General features: G+C 54.6%; 1 protein-coding gene across 1 annotated transcript; it reads left to right on the top strand.

Moving 5' to 3' along the window:
- Positions 1-708: 708 nt before the first annotated feature.
- SLC32A1 (solute carrier family 32 member 1) lies at positions 709-5,897 on the top strand. The gene is made up of 2 exons (XM_003904749.4): positions 709-1,631; positions 3,974-5,897. The coding sequence occupies exons 1-2, from the start codon at positions 1,242-1,244 to the stop codon at positions 5,159-5,161; spliced, it is 1,578 nt and encodes a 525-aa protein (XP_003904798.1). The 5' UTR covers positions 709-1,241; the 3' UTR covers positions 5,162-5,897.
- The last annotated feature ends 7,364 nt before the right edge of the window (positions 5,898-13,261 follow it).

Raw genomic sequence — 13,261 nt, forward strand, 5'->3', positions numbered from 1 at the left:
GAGCAGGGCCCCAGCGCACCGCGAGCCTCCGCTTCCTCGGTCCTGCAGCGCCGAGAGCCCTTCTTTCCTCCGCACCTGGCCCCGTCTGCGCCCCTCTCGGCTTAGGCATTCGCAGATCCGCTGGGAGGCTGCCAAGAGGTGTCCTCATAGAGTCCTGCCTTCTTCCAGACCCCCCAAACGGAAAGAAAGCGAAAAGCCAACCTTTCGCCTCCATTCTGCACACATTTGGAGAGCGGCTGGTGGCGAGCGATCCGCACGATCGCTTTCCTCGCGGCGTCCCTGGACGGTCGGAGAGAGCCCAGGTGACTGAGCCTGAGGCTGAGCTTCCTCGGGAGCGATCCATGCCAGACACTTCTACCTTCAAGGGGGACTCGCGGCCAGGTTTAAGCGCGAAGGATGGGTGCCAGGGAAACAGACTGACTTCTAGACGACCTGCTCCTCCAGAGACTGACAACTCAGTCCTGCGGGCTTTCGGGGCGCCCAGACCAGTCCTTAGCCAGAGGATCTGGGGCTGCACAGCTCCCGGACTCTGGAGGGGGTGGTCCGGGGGCGGGAGACTACGAGCATCAGCCCACGCCGGCCCCCTCCCTCCCTGCGGCGGCGAGGTGGGAAGGGCCAGGATGCGAGCTTAGCACCTCCCCTAGAAATGCAGCACTTCGCCCCCCCCCCCACCACATCCCCTGCCCTGGGCGCTCCCTCTTTCACGCGCTCCCTCCCGCCTCCTTCCCAAGGGCGCCCTTCTCCTGCCCCCAGCTCACGTCTGAATCCCTCGGCGCCCCCTTTCTCTTATCCTAGCCCCTTCCTCACGTCCCCTGCCTCCGGGCATTTCCTTTCTCCAGGCCCCCACCCCCGCACCGCCTGATTCCGAGGGGCGGGAGCGCATTGGGCCGCGCACCGGTGGGGGCGCCGCGCCAGCTTCGCGTAGCTGCTCTGACGCCGTTGCCGCCGCCGCCGCCGCCGCCGCCCTCCGCAGCCCAGCCCGCGCCCCGCGGCAGCTCCGCAGTGCACTAGCCACTGCCGCCGCCGCCGTCGCTCTGCCAGACCTGCTGCCAGCTTGCCCGGTCCAGCCCTGAGCGAGCCTCGAACGCCGGCTGCGAGGGTCATGAGCCAGAGAGCCCCGGGGCGCCGCGCGGAGAGCAAGCGGAGATAGCGACTTTGCGCCCCCCCGGCCCTCGCCGTCTTACATCGCGTTCCCCGCATCCTCGGGTCCTTCTGTCCTTTCCGCTGTCCCCACCGCCGCCATGGCCACCTTGCTCCGCAGCAAGCTGTCCAACGTGGCCACGTCCGTGTCCAACAAGTCCCAGGCCAAGGTGAGCGGCATGTTCGCCAGGATGGGTTTTCAGGCGGCCACGGATGAGGAGGCGGTGGGCTTCGCGCACTGCGACGACCTCGACTTTGAGCACCGCCAGGGCCTGCAGATGGACATCCTGAAAGCTGAGGGCGAGCCCTGCGGGGACGAGGGCGCTGAACCGCCCGTCGAGGGAGACATCCATTATCAGCGCGGCAGCGGCGCTCCTCTGCCGCCCTCGGGTTCCAAGGACCAGGTGGGAGCTGGTGGTGAGTTCGGGGGCCACGACAAGCCCAAGATCACGGCGTGGGAGGCAGGCTGGAACGTGACCAACGCCATCCAGGTGAGCGCGGGATTCCCAGTTCTGCCTGCCCTCCCCCCTCCCAGCTCAGCCTGCCAGGCTCTGCCCCCGACAGAGTCACCCGGTGATCTCGGCCTCGAGACCCCCTCCTGAACCCAGGAATCTCCCTTTCTCCATCCCTCCAAGCCCTGCGCGGGGACCTACGCCCCCAGGCGGTGTCTCCCGCCCTAACCCACACTCCCTTCCATGGCACCAGCTGCAAGACCGCTAGGCTGAGGTTCGGTCTGAGACACCTGTCCGGAGACACTGCAAAAGTGAAGGAAATTGGGGCGGGGGGAGCAGGGAGGGATGAGAAAGAAAGAAAATCAGGATTGGAGGGCACGATTTGGTCTTGGACTCTGGAACGGATTCACAGCTGCATTTTTGGGAGGAAAGAAGAAGGGGAAATCGCTGAGCTCGGAGTCTCCTCCCCCCGCACACACGCATTGACACGCACACGTACACAGGCAGGCACACCACATACCCACAGCCCCCCTTCCCACGAACAAACGCGCAGGCACAGGCGCACACGACATGCATCTATATATAGACCACAGTACTATCCCCAAATGCACCTGCATACACCCCTACATCTCCATACACAAAAGCATGTACCTGCACATACCAAACACACGAATACTCGTTTGAACATATGCATACACACATGCACAGAGGCATGCAGAGAGGAACCAGCCTGCTCCCTCAGGTGCTTCCTGTTGGAGACATACAGGTGTACACACACGAACGCACACACATGCTCCCACACAAGCACATTTAGTCCGCAATAATCCGGCATTACCTGTGCACAGACTCGCCCCTCTCGCCCGAAATCCCGTCTGCACCGCAAAGAGGCGGCCAGCTTCTCCGCATGTGATCCTGGCGAAGCCCTCTCCAGAGGCTAAGAATGACCCCTGCTCTCTAGGCCCTCTCCCCTTATTCCCACCCCCCACTCCCCACCAGGCGGCGCAGGACTCTTCCACCGGGAGCAGGTTTGGAGTCGTGGCAACGACCTCCGAGCTAGCAGTGGCTGGCAGGCTGCGGCTTTCTGGGCGGAAGGAGACTTCAGCTCTAGGCACCCCTGGACCCTTACAGCTTGGCTCCGCGGCGTTCCTAGAGCGCACTATCACTGGGGCCACGGAAGGCAGGTTTCCTGGGAGCAGAGGCCTTCCAGGGGTTGCTCGATATCTCGGGGTCAGCAGGACTCCACCGGGCCCTGAACACAAGATGGCCCGACCCAAGGCGCTTTCCATTCCGGGCCCGGCGAGACGGCCTTGCTGGATCACGGACCCGGGGCTGCTCCCGCCTTCGCTGTCTCTCGCGCCTTCCCGGGGCCTCTTTCAAAGCTCCGTTTGATAGGCCCCAAGGGAGGCCAGGGCAGGAGGCTGGAGTCTCGTAGGCCTCCAGGACCCTGGATTTCGTTAGCTCTTAGTCCCCATGTGGATTCTAAACCATACAGCCCAGTCCGCCCGACCCTGAACCTTCTGGTTCTAGACTCCTGCTCGGTTCGGCTTTCCGGCCCGCCGCGCTGGCGCCTTCTTGCCAAGCTCCACCTCCTAATTGCCTCCGCAGCCTCCACTTAGTCCCCTTCCTTAGGACTCGCCCTCGCCACACTGTAACTCCACCCTTGTCCTAAGACTCTCAGTTTCCAACCCTGCTTCCTGCTCCCCGCGCCATGCTCCCCCAAGCAACTCCACATTGTCTCTGTTCTTGCCTCCCAGGGGCTTTGCCCCACCTTCAGCCCCTCACCCTCTCTACCCTATCTCCTTTCCCCGCCACAACTGCCGCCTTCAACGTTTCCTCCTCTGGTTTGAGCCTGAGACTCCCGAGTTTCCTTCTTTAGCTCCCGTGCCCCATTCCAGCCCCATCACAAATCCCGTGCCCTCTCTTTCCAGTGGCTCAGGCCCAGCTCGCTACCTTTCTTAGCGCCCCTTTCCGACTACCCTCCCTCCTGCCCCTTCTCAACTCCTCCCCCAACTCCTCATTCTGGTCGTGTCCCCAGAAACCATCCCGAAGTATCTCCTTTGCCTCCTGTGGCTTCTGCCTATTCTCAGCCCTCTCCCACCCTAGCTCTCTCGCTACCTCCAGCCATTAGCTCACCTTTCCTTCTCAGATCCATCCATACATCCCTCCCTCTCCATCTCTGGCTCGACACCGGGGCTCACTATTAGCTCCCCTACATCCACCCCGCAGCCTGCCCTTAACCTCTCCTCCCCGGCGGCTCAGACCCAATTCTCAGTGTCCTTAGCGCCCCCTTCGGGCCACAGCGTTAAGCCACGCCCCCCGGGCCCCTCATCGGTTGCTAAGTTCGCTGAGCGTCCGCGTCTGGTTGCCTCTCCGCCCCACAGGGCATGTTCGTGCTGGGCCTACCCTACGCCATCCTGCACGGCGGCTACCTGGGGTTGTTCCTCATCATCTTCGCCGCCGTGGTGTGCTGCTACACCGGCAAGATCCTCATCGCGTGCCTGTACGAGGAAAATGAAGACGGCGAGGTGGTGCGCGTGCGGGACTCTTACGTGGCCATAGCCAACGCCTGCTGCGCCCCGCGCTTCCCCACCCTGGGCGGCCGCGTGGTGAACGTGGCGCAGATCATCGAGCTAGTGATGACGTGCATCCTGTACGTGGTGGTGAGTGGCAACCTCATGTACAACAGCTTCCCGGGGCTGCCCGTGTCGCAGAAGTCCTGGTCCATTATCGCCACGGCCGTGCTCCTGCCTTGCGCCTTCCTTAAGAACCTCAAGGCCGTGTCCAAGTTCAGTCTGCTGTGCACTCTGGCCCACTTCGTCATCAATATCCTAGTCATAGCCTACTGTCTATCGCGGGCACGCGACTGGGCCTGGGAGAAGGTCAAGTTCTACATCGACGTCAAGAAGTTCCCCATCTCCATTGGTATTATTGTGTTCAGCTACACGTCGCAGATCTTCCTGCCTTCGCTGGAGGGCAATATGCAGCAGCCCAGCGAGTTCCACTGCATGATGAACTGGACGCACATCGCCGCCTGCGTGCTCAAGGGCCTCTTCGCACTCGTCGCCTACCTCACCTGGGCCGACGAGACCAAGGAGGTCATCACGGATAACCTGCCTGGCTCCATCCGCGCCGTGGTCAACATCTTTCTGGTGGCCAAGGCGCTGTTGTCCTATCCTCTGCCATTCTTCGCCGCTGTCGAGGTTCTGGAGAAGTCGCTCTTCCAGGAAGGCAGCCGCGCCTTTTTCCCGGCCTGCTACGGCGGCGACGGGCGCCTGAAGTCCTGGGGGCTGACGCTGCGCTGCGCGCTTGTCGTCTTCACGCTGCTCATGGCCATCTATGTGCCGCATTTCGCGCTGCTCATGGGCCTCACCGGCAGCCTCACGGGCGCCGGCCTCTGTTTCTTGCTGCCCAGCCTCTTTCACCTGCGCCTGCTCTGGCGCAAGCTGCTGTGGCACCAAGTCTTCTTCGACGTCGCCATCTTCGTCATCGGCGGCATCTGCAGCGTGTCCGGCTTCGTGCACTCCCTCGAGGGCCTCATCGAGGCCTACCGAACCAACGCGGAGGACTAGGGCTCAAGGGCGAGCCCCTGCCGCGCTTCCGCGTTCTGCCCCTTCTCTCCTCCCCCCTTCCCCACCAGCCCAGTGCGCCCCCCCGCCGCGCTTGGGAAGCCAAGCTTTAAACATCTCTGGTTCCTAGTTTCTGATTATTCGGGGATGGGGGGTGGGAGGGGATAGGGATTCACGATCCATCGCGTCTGCATTTCCGTTGTCTTTTCTTTTCCACAACACCCTGGTTTTGGGGGAAGGCAGGGCGCATTTGCGGGCAGGGTTCTCTGTTCTTCCAAGTGGGGCCCTGACACTTTGGTTCCAGTCACCGAGGGGGTTGGGAAGTGAGGGAGAGGGGGCGCAGCTCGCAGGCGTGGAAACTTGACCTTGGGGGGACATTTCACATCCATCCAGTGCTCGGAATCTACAGCGTCCAGCCATTTCCAGCAAGAGCGCTTCCCATTCCGGAGACGTTTCAACCCTGCAGCGGGAAAGGCTGACTGGGAAATCCGTTTCGGGCGGGAGATTTCCTTCAACGAAGCCGGGAGGCGAGAAGCCGCGGCGGGGCCAGCTTGCCTGCCGGTTTTCAGGAATCTAAACTCTCATCTTGTGCAATTTATCAGGTGTGGAACTGTTCTACTGTGCGTGTGGTGTGCTCGTGGTGAATAAGATGAAATGTATATCAGAAAAAAATCTATCTCTAATTTAGACTGCGGTGCATAATTATATCCGCAAATAAAGAAGAGACAAAGGCTTGCGCGGCCTGGTGTCCGGTTTGTAAGTTCGTACCAGCCGGGATCCCCTGGCGCTGGGAGGAGTGGGAACTGGCTCCCGCCGGCTGAAACCGGACATGGGGAGCAGCTGTGGTTAAAGGGTCGGGGCAGGGCTCTAGGGAGCACAAAGATTAGTTGGTGTCGAGAAGGCTTCAGGTATGAGGAAGAAGCAGAAGACGGAGAGTGCTGTATCGGCCCCCTCAGCTGCCGGGACGAGGTTTGTTCTAATCTCTCCCCCGGGGCGGGTCCGTCTGAGACTTTGGTGGAGGTTCTCAACTTCCAATCTCAAAACAGAGTGGGACAGGAGGAGCTTTTATGGACCAGAACCTTATAAATTTGTTCAACAAATATTTATAAGCAGCCGGTCAGGGCTGGGGCAGTGTTGGAAACCTAGAGAAAGAAACTCAGCCTTGCCCTCCTGGAGCTTACAGTCTAGTGAGGTGGAGACAGGCAATAAACAAGGGCAGGCAGGAATCCACAGCCTGACTTCAGATTGTGAAGAGGGCTATAAGGGAAATCAAAAGTGGGCTGTGCCTTTTGCCAGGCCCCCAGAGCCAGGAGCCAATCTGGCCTGGCAGGAGGCATCTCCCACCGCGGAGAACCCCTCCCTGCAATCCAAGGTGGGGTTTGCACAGCCACAGCAAAGGGATCTGACTCTAGAATCGACAGCCTCAAGCTGTAGGGCCCCAGTCTCCCCTTATCTTGGGTAGCCTGTCTGATAAAGTGTTTGCCTGAATTACCCAAAAGATCTAGTCATTTTTTGTGCTGATCCCACTCCAGCGGCAGCACTTGCACTGTCTCCAGGAGGGCCAGTCCAGGAACTGTTGGGAAAGGTCAGAGTCAGACTTTCTGGGGGCAACTAGGAGTGCAAGTCGGTTGGGTGGATTCCGGTGTCCTCTCTCACCACGGAGGCAGAGGCTTCGTTAGCAACGACCTCTCCAGGTGCGAATGGTGCTGGAGAAAGAAGCCGGGGAGAATGCCTGTGTAGGGTGTGTGTTCCTCCTCGCCCGCCTGCAAGGGGCGTGTGAGAGGCTAGGTGAAGATATGCGTGTGGAGTTGGGGAGGCTGCATTGTGTGTTGTGAGAATGTGTGCGTGTGTGCAGAGCATCCGTGTGGGCGTGCTCCCTAAAGCGCCTGCGACAGAGGTGACCTCGCATCATCCTGGTTCTGCGGCCACAGAACTGGAGTGGGAAGGGAGGAGGGATAGGACCAGGTGCCCTCAGTTATCACTGTGGCTTTAAAGGGCCATCTGAGAGGTCTGCTACCTTCGGCCTAATTCCCTGGTGTCACTATTGTCGCGCGTTCAGGATACGGGACTGGCTGAAGGGTCCTCAGTTTCCCATCTTCCCATGACCACTGACGTCTCCCAGGCCTGGGGCGGAGGGGTGGGGTGGGGAGCTGATGCTGATTGTTCATCCCCCGCCCCAACTCCCAAGGTTTCTCAGCGGGTCCACGGACCCTGGGGTGCGCTCCGAGTCCGTGTGTCTCCTTCAGAAAAATCCCGGACTTCTATAGTGGAAGGAAAGGTGGGAGCGTCACGCTGCACCAGCTCTGTCCTTCTAGTCTTTTAAAGGTCGAAGGAGACACTAGGCAGGCTCCGGACAGCGGTGCCAACTCTGCGGGCTCGCCTGGATCCGCTCCACTACTCCCGGTTCCAGGTTTTGTGCTCAGCTTGCAGCGTCTCTTGAATCCTGAGGGTGGCTGGGACGGGAGAGCTAGCACCCTGTACGCCCAAGGGAAACCCGAAACCCTGGTCGGCAGGACACCAATACCCGGACTCGCATTCAGGCTACTGAGAGAAATGGGGAGGAGGAGTGGATGGGACCCGTCTCTGCACCTCTCATCTCCCCCACCCGTCTACCCCCACCTCCACTATCACTAAAGCGTAAAGGTAGAAGTTGAAAGGAAGAAGTCACAGCTCTCCTCGCAGTGGGCTCGCTGTGCAAGTCCAAGGGAGCAGATAGTTCTGGCAAGGCTCATTCCGGGATCGGATTGAGGAGAGGAGGAATTCGTGTCAGCCCCACAGGGCTCCCATCAGTTCTTATGGGGCACCCTAGCTGGACGTGCTGCACACCCTGTAAGCTGTCCCGACCCGGGTCCGCAGCATAAGTGTGTAGGTGTACCTGGCCCCTTGCCTTGGGGCCAGGACCTGGAACCACTAAGACCCACGTGCGCAGGAGGAACCCAGGATCGCGATCGCAGGGTCCCAAGACCGCCCTGCTTCGCCCCCCAGCGGTGAGAAAGCAAACTGCCGGCCCGCAAAGAGGGTTCTCCACCCTAGTCCTAAATGCTGCTTGTCTCCTCCTACCCCACCTCCCACTTAGTTGATAAGTATTGCTTCTTTCTAGCGCTTTATTTCAGGTCCTCAACATTACAAAAGTTTTTAGTCGTTTTTCCCCAAACATGGATGGATGCTTATTATTGAACATGTTTTGTTATATGACAGGGTCTTATCCCAGGAACTGAGTATTCCTCACTTAAAGATCTCATAGGGAGGGAGCCAAACAGGCTCCATGGGGGCCATCCAGGAAGTGGAGAGGATCCAGGCCTTGCTATTCTAGAGGGGACTTCAGGGACAAGAGCCAGAGAGAGGCTTTGGTCAAGGAGGGGGCAGGCCCCTAGGTGGGCTCCATCCTTGCCACGAGTGAGGTTATGGTGGGGAACCCAGTCCTGGACAGCCAAGGATTCATGCGATGCACTTGTTTGACCTCACAGAGCCAGGATTGGGTGTCCTTCTCATAGCTCTTTCATTTTTTCCTTTTCAAGATTATGAAGAATTTCTAATGTATAGAAAAGGTGAAAGAATTCTACACTGAACATACATACACCCACACCCACCACCACCTACACTGGATGATTAACAGTATACAACACTGTATCTACACCATACCTATCCATCTATCCATCCAACAGTCTACCTCAAAAAAAAAATTCAAAAGTTGTAGACATCAGTATATTTCCCTCCCAAATAATTATTATCATTTTTGAGACAGGGTCTCGCTCTGTCACCCAGGCTGGAGTGTAGTGGTGAGAACACAACTCACTGCAGCCTTGACTTCCTGGGCTCAAGTGATCCTACCACCTCAGCCCCCCGAATAACTGGCACCACAGGCAAGGCATGTGCCACCATTCTCAGCTAATTTTTAAATTTTTTGTAGAGGCAGAGTCTTATCATGTTCCCCAGGCTGGTCTCAAACTCCTGGGCTGAAGCAATCCCCCAGCCTTAGCCTCCCAAAGTGCTGGGTTTATAGGCATGAGCCCTTGTGCCCAGCCACCCCTCCAAAATTTTTAAGTGTTCAGGACAAGTAACAGTGACATTCAGATAGCACAGCATCAGTACAACACTAATCTGAGCCACATTGGAGACCAAGGCAAAAAAAGCAATAGCCTTCCTTTCTTTACCTCAGATATTGTTATTTCATTCACATTATTTTGAACATTATGGTTCACTTTTGCATTAGTTTTGATTTTTAAAAAATATTGCATCAAAATATTATTTATATTGCTTTCTGGATTTTTTGTACCATTTTAAATTTTGCTACCAAAGGAAATGCCTCACTTGCCTCATGCTAATCCTGGTCCTGGATGTAACACCAGGCCTGGGAGGTGAGCTCTGCCCCCTGGAGATTTGGACTGAGTTTTTTCAAGAGTCTGACTGTAGCTGGTTCCACAGCGATGCTTTGGGCACCATCTCTGCCAGTTGTGGAGCCCAGGAAAGCAGGGTGAGGGCAGGGCCTCTGGCCAGGGACACCCAGCAGCGTGGTCCAGCAGAGTCACATGGAGGTGGTGTAGAGGGAGCTTTATGATTGCAGAAGCTTCCAGCAACCCTTTTGGGGGTGGGATGGAAATAGAGTGAAAAGACTGAGGATGCTATAGAGGGGTTGATGGTGTCTAGAAGGGAAGGAGATTGCAGCTAGAAGGGAGAGCACAATTAAAGGAATCGTTAGTGTGATTCATTTCCTGTTTCAAGGTCTGGTAGTCAAACAAGATTTATTTATCAAATATTTGTTAAGCACCCACTGTAGGCCACACACTAGGCTAAGGTCTAATGTGTAGGAATGCAACAGTAAACAAGACAGACATGGCCTCTCTGGTAGTTGTCACTGCCCACCCTATGTTCCCTAGATGCACCTAAGTTTACCTGAAGCTGTGAAACATGAGCCACTGCCAGTGCCTCCATCTCTCCTCATCTCCCTGAGGGCTTTCTAGGCTACCTTGGGAGCATGACTTGGAATTGTTGGGGAGCTAACAGCCCCCAGTGCTCAATCAATTGGCAATAAATGGCTGTCTCCTGTCCTCTGATGGGATCATTTTAGGTCTATTCCACAAGGTGTCTTGGAGGATCCCCAACAGGATTGAACCTCAGATGTCCACAAGCTCATCAAAGCAATCTTTACTTGGCCTTTCCCCCCTCCTTTTCTTCCTTTCCCTACTTTCAAGGTTCACCTCCCACATAAGTTGACTGCATCTGAATCTTTGTCTTAGGGTCTACTTTCAGGGAAAGCTAAACTAAGCTCCTGTATTCACAGTGCTTCTAATCTAATTTAGTGGTCCCCAAATACCTTTCCTTAGGCAGGTGCCAGGCTGGGTGAATCAGAATCAAATGGGGAGCTTTCTAGAGATTGCTGCTCCCCACAAACCCCTAGATTCAGATTCAGAAAGACCTTTCTCCTCCTCCTCTTCCTCCTCCTCAACCCCCTCCTCCACTTCTTCCTCCTTCTTTCAAGTCCACAATGTGCCACTGGCTTGGGATCACTAATATTGAGGTTTGGTCAATTGGAGGGTGGGTGGATGGATGGGTGAATAGATGGATGGATTAGTAAATGCTTTGAGGTCAAGGGTTGGATGGATGAGCCAATGAATAGATGAATCAGTGAGTGAAAGAAAGAATGGATGATAGATGAATGGTGGATCAATAAATGGTCCATGGATGAAAGGAAGAAAAGAAGGAAACATAAACAGGTTCATAGCAACAATCTTTAAAGATAGTAAACTCCACAAGGGCAGAGATATTCTCTGTTTGGCACCCTACTGCATCTCCACTATGTAACACAGACCTGATATACAGAATGTTCTTAATAAATTGTGTTCAATAAATAAATGAATGGATTAATGTATTTTCACAAAACTTATCAATACATTAATAGTACTAAAGTTACAGAAAGTATGAGGTCACCCAGGAGAGTGGATGAACATTTAAAAAGCACTGGGTCAATGACCTTGGGTAACAGCAATATTTAAAGGTCAGGCAGGCCGGGTGTGGAGGCTCACACCTGTAATCCCAGCACTTTGGGAGGCCAAGGAGAGTGGATCACCTGAAGTCATGAGTTTGAGACCAGCCTGCCCAATATGGTGACACCCCATCTCTACTAAAACTACAAAAATTAGCCGAGCGTGGTGACGTGCACCTGTAGTCCCAGCTACTTGGGAGGCTGAGGCAGGAGAATAGCTTGAACCCAGGAGGCGGAGGTTGCAGCGAGCCGAGATCATCACACCACTGCACTCCAGCCTGGGCGACAGAGCAAGACTATGTCTCAAAAAAAAAAAAAAAAAAAAAAAAAAAAAAAAGGTCAAGCAAATGAGGAGGAGGAAAAGAATGAGGGAGGAGAAGAATCTAAAGAGAACGATATCCTGGAATTGAGGAAGGACAGGTTACAAGATGTAGAAAATGATAAGAATTTATTTTATTTCTCTGGGCAAATATCATCTTGATTTGGGGCAGGCATGGAGATGTGATGATATGGTTTGGATGTTTGTTCCCTCTAAATCTCATGTTGAAATGTGATTCCCAGTGTTGGAGGTGGTGCCTTGTGAGAGGTGATTGGATCATGAATGGCTTAGCACCATCCCCTTGGCGATAAGTGAGTTCTCACTTTGAGTTCACGTGAGATCTGACTGCTTTTGTTTAAAAGAGCATGGCACCCCACCCCCATTCCTCGCTCTTGCTCTTACCATGTGATGTACTCGGTCCTGCTTCACCTTCTGCCGTGATTGAAAGCTTCCTGAGGCCCCATCAGAAGTGGATGCTGGCACTGTGCTTCCTGTACAGCCTGAAGAACTGTAAGCCAATTAAATCTCTTTTCTTTATAAATTACCCAGCCTCAGGTATTCTTTTACAGTAACACAAATGGACTAATACATGGGGGTACTCTTTGTTTCTAAATTTTGGAGTAGAAGAAACACACCTAGAAGCTTCTCAAAGAAGAGTGAGATCAGACTTGGAAATAATTCTCATGAAATCTTTACTCTGAAGAGGTGTTCAAAGCGGGAGAGTTGAAGAATACAAGTAAGTAAGGCAGACCAAGAGAAGCTGAAGAGGCAGGAGGCTCACAAACAAAGATGAGGACTGAAAGGAGGCTGCTTCAGGTTGGATTCCCCCAGCAACAGACCTTGACACTAGAGACATATTTGATTGAAGTAGTTCACATGGGAACTGATGCCAGCAAGCACCAGTAGCACAGTGGAGAAGTGAGATGGGGAAGGAAAGGAAGAATGTCAATTCAGAAAACTTCATGGGCAGGGAAGCACCTGTCAATAATGGGAGCTTAATCCTTCTGAGATGTCTGGGAGTTGAGAGTTTGCCACCAACAGCCTCTCACTGAAATAGCTATCAAAGGATAGACTTCAGCAAGAAAGAAACTCAACCCACAAAGAAGGAAGGACTATGTAGGAAGCAAATCTGTGCCTGAGCAAAAACCGCCCATAGAAAACAATATTAACAACAATCAATTCTTGGGATCTAAGGTGGAACTAAAATTTTGGTAAATAACCTCTAAGACAGGAGGGAATGATTGAAGTCTTATCTTCTATGGCTTTCTAATTCAGATATAGGGAGAAATACTGATTAACTTTAGGCTTAATGATGAGCAAGACTGTTACTTATACACCACCACCATCACAAATATCAGCGACAAGAACGACAACAAATGGACGGAGAATGTGTAACTTCCAATCTAGTAGAAGGAAAAGAGCAAATAAAGAAAACTTCCACGGGGCTGGGTGCGGTGGCTCATGCCTATAATCCCAGCACTTTGGGAGGCCGAGGCGGGCGGATCATGAGGTCAGGAGTTTGAGACCAGCCTGGCCAACATGGTGAAACCCCGTCTCTACTAAAAATATAAAAATTAGCTGGGTGTGGGGCGTGGTGGCTCACGTCTATAATCCCAGCACTTTGGGAGGCCAAGGCTGGCAGATAATGAGGTCAGGAGATCAAGACTATCCTGGCTAACATGGTGAAACCCGTCTCTACTAAAAATACAAAAAATTAGCCAGGCGAGGTGGCGGGCGCCTGTAGTCCCAGCTACTCGGGAGGCTGAGGCAGAAGAATGGCGAGAACCCAGGAGGCGGAGCT

Source organism: Papio anubis, chromosome 16 (assembly GCF_008728515.1).
Source record: "Papio anubis isolate 15944 chromosome 16, Panubis1.0, whole genome shotgun sequence".
In the NCBI taxonomy this organism is placed as follows: Eukaryota; Metazoa; Chordata; class Mammalia; order Primates; family Cercopithecidae; genus Papio; species Papio anubis.

Bases quoted from the DNA above. Each gene is read 5' to 3' on its own strand.
- SLC32A1 (XM_003904749.4), top strand. From the start codon at position 1,242: ATGGCCACCTTGCTCCGCAGCAAGCTGTCCAACGTGGCCACGTCCGTG. The intron at 1,632-3,973 runs GTGAGCGCGGGA...TCCGCCCCACAG, and splicing joins ACGTGACCAACGCCATCCAG to GGCATGTTCGTGCTGGGCCT.